This window comes from Falco cherrug, chromosome 8 (assembly GCF_023634085.1).
Source record: "Falco cherrug isolate bFalChe1 chromosome 8, bFalChe1.pri, whole genome shotgun sequence".
Lineage (NCBI taxonomy): Eukaryota > Metazoa > Chordata > Aves > Falconiformes > Falconidae > Falco > Falco cherrug.
In genome coordinates this window covers 58,998,791-59,007,222 of record NC_073704.1, presented here as the reverse complement: position 1 = coordinate 59,007,222, position 8,432 = coordinate 58,998,791, and the positions used below count along the sequence as shown (strand labels likewise).

At 51.0% G+C, this 8,432-nt stretch overlaps 1 protein-coding gene across 2 annotated transcripts in view; it reads right to left on the bottom strand.

Annotated features, from left to right (window-relative positions):
- Window positions 1-3,008: 3,008 nt before the first annotated feature.
- Window positions 3,009-8,432, bottom strand: part of PDGFRB (platelet derived growth factor receptor beta) — a 34,289-nt gene continuing 28,865 nt past the window's right edge. For both annotated transcript variants that reach the window (XM_027807344.2, XM_005440607.3), the window contains exon 24: window positions 3,009-8,409. In XM_027807344.2, coding sequence (XP_027663145.1) covers window positions 8,259-8,409 — 151 coding nt within the window. In that variant the 3' untranslated portion in view covers window positions 3,009-8,258. The remainder of the gene's footprint in view (window positions 8,410-8,432) is intronic.

The window sequence follows — 8,432 nt, the reverse complement described above, 5'->3', positions numbered from 1 at the left end:
AGCACGGGGGGGGGGGAAGGTTCTGCCTGGGGTGAGCCAGCCAGCTCTGCCTTAGCTGCACCCAGCTACAGCCACCTCGGTGAGGGGGTGACAGGGACGCCGGCTGTGAAATGTGGGCAGAAAGAGATGACCTTTTCCAAAATGTCTGCACGGAGGTGGCTGTTGAGCCTGCACTTGCAATGGAAAGGTGCCAAGCAGAGAAGTGCCCCTGTTGCCTCTGCACACCGGAGGGGAATGAGCTTCTCCAAAGGGGGCAATCAAAGAGGTACCAGCAAGGCAAGGTCTTGGGCCAAGAGATGAGAGCATGGCTGACTGCTGGAGATGACTAAAAGTCATGGGAACAGGGAGACAGCTCTTGGTTTTGGCCAGAAGGATGGCTGGAGAACATGAGGGAGTCCAAGAGAAGGAAAGGCAGCTTTTGGCCAGAGAAGATTTCCTCTCAGCAGTTTTTCCTGGCAGGATGTGGGGAAGAAGAACATGAAGTAAAGGCAGCATGGTGCACTGGGGGGCTCCTGCCCAGAGCTGGGGGGCTGTCAAGTGGCTGGGCCACAGGAGATGTCTGCCTGATTATCCTTTCCTCCTTTTGAGCCAAAGGGGCTTTTTAAAGGATGTTTGTTTCCCTCCTTCTTCTTTTTAAGTTTGGTTTTGTTGGGTTTTTTTTTCCAGGAACAAATGCCAGCTCAGAGAGAACTGACTCACCAGTGTTAACAAGTATCAAACCAGACAGGTTTAATACAAAGAAGGGAAACAATCTCTCAGCCTCCCTTCTCTTTGAGGGGGCCCCTTGCAGAGCATCTCTGATGGCAGTGGTCCACAGGTGACAAGTCACAGCCTGTACACACAAGTCCCCAAGCTGGGCTGGGCACAACTGGGGATGCTCAGTGGGACAAGCTGTCTGCTGAGGTTCCTCCCTCATTAGTGGCCATCTCTTCCTGCCTGCAGGCTGCACCCCACATTCTGTGGTTGCAAACAGCAGCTCAGCCACAGGAGTGCTGCTGGGGCTCGCATGCCCAAACAGCTCTGAGCAAGGGGCAGAGATGCTCTCAGAGGAGCTGCAGCCTTACTTTGAGTAACTTGAAGCCCAGGAATGTCTGTGGAGGCCCTGATGGCCAGGAAGGCCTGCTGAGAGATGGCATGAGATTTGCTCAGTGCCTGGCTAGCTGCAGGCTGGCTGTGGAGGGGAGAATGGAGGCTGCTGTGAGCACTGGTTGGGAGCACTGGGATTTCAGGCTTGTTTCCCAGGCTGGGAGCAGGGCTGGATCATTCCAGCCCTACAGGACCCCTGCACTGAGTATAGCTGGCCATGGTGTCATGCCTGTCTGAACTGCCCTGCAGCAGTCTGGGGACACACGGGACACCCATGTACCCAGTGAACTGGTAGTACCCAAACAGCTAAAAACCCTGGTTGCAGCAGGCCAGGGTTTTTATCTGCAGTCCAAGTTTTTCTGCTTCCCTGAGCTCTTCCATGAGGTGTCTGTCTCATCACTGGAGAGAATTGTTTGAGAGTAGGGAAAATGTCCTGCTGGGAGTTCCCATGTCTGGCTACTCATTCCCAGCGCCATGACCCCTCTTTGGTGCATCCTGACAAGCAAAAGGCCTGCCAGGCAGGGATAGGGCAGTGGGAGCCAGCTGGGTTCAGGGCTGAGGTCTACCAGTTCCCCCTCCCTCCTTCCTCCCAAGCCTTTGCCGCAGCCTCTCTGGAGACAAGGTGATTTTTTTTCCCTGGCTGATTCAGCTCCTGGACAAAAATGCCCTGTCTGCCTGTTGTGGCTGAACCGTGCCAGGTGACTCAGAACATATCTGGGAAGAATCAGCCTGAGCTCGTCAGGGGGTCTGCAAACCTCCTCTCCGGCAAACTGAGCAAAGTCAGGAGCCCAGAGCAGACCATGCTGGAAGGGGGAGCCTTGCTGGGACCTGTCTGCTGCTGCAGCCAGTGCCTTCAGCCTTTGGGTACACAAGGGGTTTGCTGAGGGAGGCACGTCTGCTGCCAGTGGTGACTTGCACCAGGGCTGCATCATGCAGCCTGAAAACAGGGTCAACATAAATATATTTGAACCTCAGTTCAAAATCCCCTCTTCACAGCAACCCCAGGCTCTCCAAGCATGTGGCTCAGAGCTGGCTGCAAACAGCTCCACTCAGCAGCCGGGGGCATTTCCAGGAGGAGCAGTTTCACTGGAGCCAGAGAGGAGAAAACAGGGCTGGACTCAGAGGTGCCTGCCTCTCAAGGCACTGGGGGACCCCAGCACTTCTGCAGATGTGACTGGGGAAAGGTGAGGGGAGCAGGAGGAAAGCAAAGGGACGTGAGGACCTAAGGGAGTGGCAGTGTGGGGAGCCAGTATTTTGGAGTTGCATCTTTAAAGAGTATCAGCAACTTCCTCATCCCAGACGGAGGGGAGGAGAGCCCGGCTCAGAGGAGGGCTGGACACGGTGAGCCCTGTGCACTGTTGTGTGGCTCTTGCTGGTGTCCTCCCCATTGCTACCTCCAGTCTCTCCCACCACCCTGAGCTACTAAACTATGTGGAAAAGTCAGCAGCTCTGTGGTGTATCCCATTTCCTTCAGCCCAACACTGTTCAGTCTGGCATCTCCCACATCCCTACCCTGATGTGAGGACAAACACAGCAATGCTCCCAAGGAGCGTGCAAGCCCTTGTCTGGGGCTACTGGCCCAAACCTCAAACACTAGGAATACACATAGGAACTGCTCCCGGTGTCCTTCCCTCCACCTGCCTCCTCCCAATGCAACACAACCCACAAGCTGGCCAGCTACTAGAGACACTTGAGCAGACCCTGCCCTGTTTGCAGCCCCTTTTCCTTACCACGTCTTGGGCTCAGCTGTTGCCTTGCTGTGCTTCTCTCTGCCTGGCTCCCAGCTTAGCTTTTGCTAAGCGTTGGGGTCATGCACAGCGTATTAACATGCTTACCTTCCACCACGACATGGTTAAGCTGTATTCCCAGCCCCATCTGAGTGGGAGCAACCAAAACCAGGCAAACATAGGAAGAGATGGAACTTTGCAAAAAGAAAAACACCTTTATTTTTAGACTCTTTCTTTAAAAATGTATTTGTAAAAGTTTACAGCATAAAAATAATATCTCATGGCTATAGATGTGACATAGTACAAATCCTACAAATACATCTGTAAACCTAGGAAAATGTTAACTCTTTGGTACCTTAGTCTGAACTCTGTTTTTTCCTTTGCCCTCAGGATGACAAGACAGCATGGAGGCAGGGGCTGATTCTGTTCAGAGATGCTGCAGAGTAACAGTGCGATGCAGCAAGCCGTCGCAGCAGGAATGGGAGAGGGCAGACGGCACGCTTTGGGCAAGCTTTGCAGTTCTGGTGCAATCCATGGAGGAGGAAAGGACAGGAACGATGGGACATTGCAGGCCTTCCAGCAGGAGTTGGCTTCTCTGCCTCCTCCCACCCCTGCAAAAGTAATTTCTCCAAAGTGCTGCTGGAGCTGAACTGGAGCAATTCCCCAGCCTTTGCCAAAGCCAACTGGATCCATCTTGGCATGTCCCAGAGACTTCAGCCCTTCGGGTGAAACATGGGAATTATGCTGGGACCCCAGCAACCCATGTGCTGCCCCATGAAATCTGACTTTTTAAGAATACCTGGCCTGCCCCAGGCAAGTCCTGTAGACATCATGGTGCTGCCACTGTTACAGTCAGCGCTGACCACCCATCATCCAGGCAGGGCTGGGATCTGCTGCGGGAAAGACCTATGCATGGCCTGGGAGCTGCTGGGTACCCAGTGAGGACCTGCAGCTGCCCTGGCTGCTCTCTGCCTATGCAACAACCTAGGGCAAAGGCTGCCAAAAGACTGCCGAGGGCTGCCAAAGGGCAACCTTCACGTTTCCAAGTGGGAGGGCAACCAGGCTGCATCTGGGCTCCCTGGGTCTGGCTTGGCAGCCCACTGCTCTCCTGTTTGTATGGGAGATCCCGTGGTTTGCACTGGGAACTGGGAACACTGATCCTAGGACCTGAGCTAAGCACTGAGCCCAACCAGAGCCCTTCCTCGTGCCTGCGCGTTGGAGCATGGGGTTTGCTTCCTTAGCACATTAGCTGACATCTTGTTTTAGAAAAAGCCCCCAAAAGGAGACATCTGTGAAATCCCCTTCTCCAGATCTGCCCAGCTTTACACAGGCAGACCTTGGGCTTCCCCATTGCCCAAACCTAACCCACTGCCCAGCACCCTGTATCTGCGGTGCTGTCTCTCCCCCAGCTCAGAGCCCTGACTGGGAAGAAGGGGAAGAGCCATTTCTCACTTCTGGATGACTTCCTCCTGGCTGCACATCTGCACTGCACTTCTGCCTCCCGTCCCCATGGGACTCTACCACAATCCCCTTGGCAGGTGAACAGAGACAATTTAGTTACAAGTAAAGTCCGCTGTGCTCTAGATTTCTTAACACAACACAAACACTAAACGTGACATTCTCACTTAAAAAAATAATAACACGCTCAAACCGAGAAGGACAAAAGGATTAAAACCTGTGCACACATCAGTCTGAGAAGCATCTTAAATGTGGAAGGAGACACCAGAGTGTCGCATTAGTTTCTGGGATACACTTAGGTATGTATGAAATAGTGACTGGCAGTAGGATTATGCATATACTGGTGCTGATAATGACATAACAGCTGTAGAATAAAATATAATCTACAAATAAAAGATATTGCACTAGAGATGGGCCCAAGCTGTGGCATGTGTCCCTTTTTGGAAGGCTCAGTTTGGGTCCACCTCTAAACACAAAACCACAACCAAACAAAAATACTGATCATTGAAATTAAAAACCCAGAGGGACCGGTTCCTTTCAGAGTCTCACCGGAGAATTTATGGCTACATAATTGATGGGCACAGAACAACTGACCATTTCTCCAGGCCCTTACCCACTGGGCCAGGCAGGGACTGGAATGTCGGCAGCAGAGAGAGAGGGAGCAGGGGGCTGGAGCTGGCTCCCCGAGCAGGGGGAGCTTAGCTGGGGGGCTGCTGCAAGCCCCAGCCCTGCCAAGCCCTCTCTTTGAGGAGAGTTGCAGGGATGCTTGGCACAACGTTGGCCTTGCCCAGCTGCCAGCCTGTTCCTGGTTGAGAAGATCTGCTTGCTGCAGTGGGTGTGCATGACCTCACAGAATGGTGATGGGAATAATTGAGTAAGGACAGGAAAGTACCACAAAGTGCAAGACTAGGCCCTTGCAATCGCTGGGCCAAAGGCAAATATTTGGTCATATTTCTCTGGAGTGGTGAATGGTACCATTGTGCAGACAGTCCGGCGTACCTACTTTAAGAAGGAAGAGCGAGGTGGGGTTAGCACCCCACCCGCAGCCAGAACAGGTTTTGGTGCAAAAAATAATTGCAAGAAATCTACAAATGGGACAAAATGCAACAGGCATCCAAGTGTAGCTAATGCCTAAATAATAGGACAGAGTACCTGAGGTCCCCCAGCAGGGAGATGAAATAGATCTCTTCTTTCAGGACTGTGGAAACTATCTGATAGTGGGGAATTAGTAATTCGATTAGTAATTAATCTGTACAAGGTGAAGTTTAGTATGGGATTTGTGAAGTTAATAAGCAAATGGCCAAAAGGAGGGTGAGAAGGGGTTAATTGATGGGGAAACTTTTGGCCTGGACAGAGGTAGTAAAAGTAGCTCTCTAGGGTTGCTCCTGATGCTAGAAGTATTTAATATTTGTATTAGTCAGTCCAGCCCAAAAATAAAAGTTTGTTAACAAAATGTGCTGATGACCCAATGTCTGGAACAGCAGGGAGTATCTTGGTTAGAAATGCTGGAAGAGGAGAAAGACATAGGTGCTTAGATTGGTCAGAGGATGACTCCAAACTACCACTCTGTTGTGCCTGGGAAAAGGCCAACATTACCCAAACCCACACCAGGCAAGTCAAATCCAGTACAAACCAGAACTATTAATGCCCTATGCGAGGTCTAGACTTGACCTCACCTGGAGTACTGGGTACTTCTGGTCATCTTAGACAGAGGATGACAATTTAATGGAGCTGGTGCAGACAGGGGCTATTAGGATGATCTGATGTGCCATCCTATGGGCTCAAGTTGCAGCGACATGGATCCTACCAAGCACCTTACACGTTAGAATAATAAAGTGGTCTGACCCTACGGTCTCATAAGTTACTGCTTCTCCACAGTTAGGATCATTTCTGAACTGCGGCCATAGAAAATGGCTCCTTCATTACAAGCCGGAGGAACAGAGCATGGAAAAATAGTTGTCATTCACAGTGTGTTTCCTATGGATGGTGCAGAATCTGACCACATGGGCTGAAAATATACTCCACCGGCTGCCAATAAAAGTGCTATTTCTTCTGTTCACATTTTACCAAGGACGTCAGCCCACAAAACACCTACTCCTCTTCTAGCTGCATAAATGGCAACACTGCAACAGTAGACAACTTAAAACAGAAGCTGTTTTGCTGGGGATTTCTGGAAGACATTTAATATTTTTGAAAGAAAAGAAAAATTCTCAGTGGCTCTGAGATGGCAGAAGCCCAGAAAGATGCTGATTGAATTTCTGAATTTTTAAACCTGCCTTTGCAGTTTTCGTAGGATGCACAGAGAGATGTGCCTAAAGTAGGGCAATGAAAGGGTTAATGGGAGCAGTGGGTATGCATCGAACAGAGCTCTGTGCAAACTCTGTGAAACTTCTCCTTTCAGAAAAAAACCTGCTAGTTTCTATGGTGTCAGACCTGTTGTTTTTTGGGGTCCAGCTTTCATCTCTGTGGAGGCTGGGTTCACTGATTTCAAAAGCCTGATGTTCCTCCTACTTTGAGTCTCCTCATTCAAATGCCAGCTGAGAGCACAAGAGCTCCCAGGCCTGTCTGTGCGAAGTAAGGAGGTGAGAAGCAGGAGGAAGGTTTCTGCCTTTTCATTCTTCCAAACTCTTTCCAAGAGAGAGGAATCCTCCCCAATTCCTCTTGCTCTGCTTGGTTCCCCATGATGCTTCATCCACAGCCCTGGCAGGCTGCAGGTGGCTATGCCTGGCCCTCAGAAAGTAGCAAGTGTGAGATACAGCTCAGCTGTGACCAAACAGCTTCCCAGCTTCTCTCCCTCTCTCTCTTTTGAGGTGTCCCTGGGTTAGTGTTCTGGCATCCTTATTGCTCCCCATAGCCTTGCTAAGACTCAGGAGGGACCGGTGGGACCTCCCATCCTGAGAAAGGGTCTTCAGGTGAACAGTCTATCAAAAGGGAGCACATGCTTCCCAAAAATAAGACACAAAGGTTTTGCAGCTGGCAGGTTTATATGATTTCCCAGCAGATGAGCTGGGCTTAGTGGCAGTAGGTTAATGAATAGCCATATTGCTTCCTTATACTGGCCCTGGCTAGTGGATTAATAGTATATTTTTTTCCCTTTAAATCTTCAATGGAGAATAATTAGCTTACTGTCCACACAGACTACACAAACAACACTGGACTGCCCTCTTTGCTACTGCAACAGAGTCCTTGTGAGAGCATTTGGAGTTCCTGGCGTGCCCTCGGGGCTCCTGGTGCCTTTCTGGGCACAAAAGGGTTCAGGGCGTGACAGCCCCTCTAGGTGGGTGCAGAGCTGTGCCCCAGAGCCAGGGGCACCTGTAGTGCTTGTGACACTCTATCCACCATAGAAGAGCTGTCAAGAAAAGAGAACGGTGATTCAGGATCTCTGAGACGCTGGCTGGTCTCTCCAGGACTTGGCTGTGCTTGGAGAAGAATCTACCAATGTACTCTTGATCTGAAGCAGCTGCAGGTTGGTGTTGCAGGTTCTCTACACCCCAGCAATAGGCTCCAAGCAAGTCCCAGTGGCATTTCACAGAACCACGGTGTGGCTAGTGCTGAAACCATCAGAGAAGTGCTGGTGCAGAGGAGATGAAACTCACTGCCATAGAGGGGGAAGAGGCTGGAGTATCATCTGTAGCAATGCAGAAAGTGTCATCTCTTATGGAGATTCAACCCACATCTTCCACTTGAAAAGAAGATGTTGGTCTGTGAGATGTCTCCCTCCTGCAGTGGTTTGATCACTGAGGAGGATGTGGCAGTGATCTGGAAGGTTGCTGGCACTAAGCCACTTCTTTGTAAGGAAGAAGGGGATGGTAATGGGGAAAAGTCTTTCATTCCCCATCCAACACTGGGAAACGGGAAGGAAGGAGGAATGGTGGGACAGGTGGGGATGTCCCAATGTACAAGCCCAAAGCATGACGCTCTGTGACATCTGGGTCAGCCCCTCAGCTGGCCTCTCCGTAGGGAGATGCAGAGTCAGCCCAGCTCTGACTACAGGAAACTCTCCTCCACCTCTTGGTGCCTGGTGGTTGGCTCCTGGCAGCCTGGGTGTGGGTCAGAATCCTGGTCCTCATCCTGCCGGAGGCCCAGTGGGCTGTCACAGGATATTGTAGACGATGTGTTGGCCTCATTCAGCATAGAGCTGAAGGGAGACAAGAGGGAGAG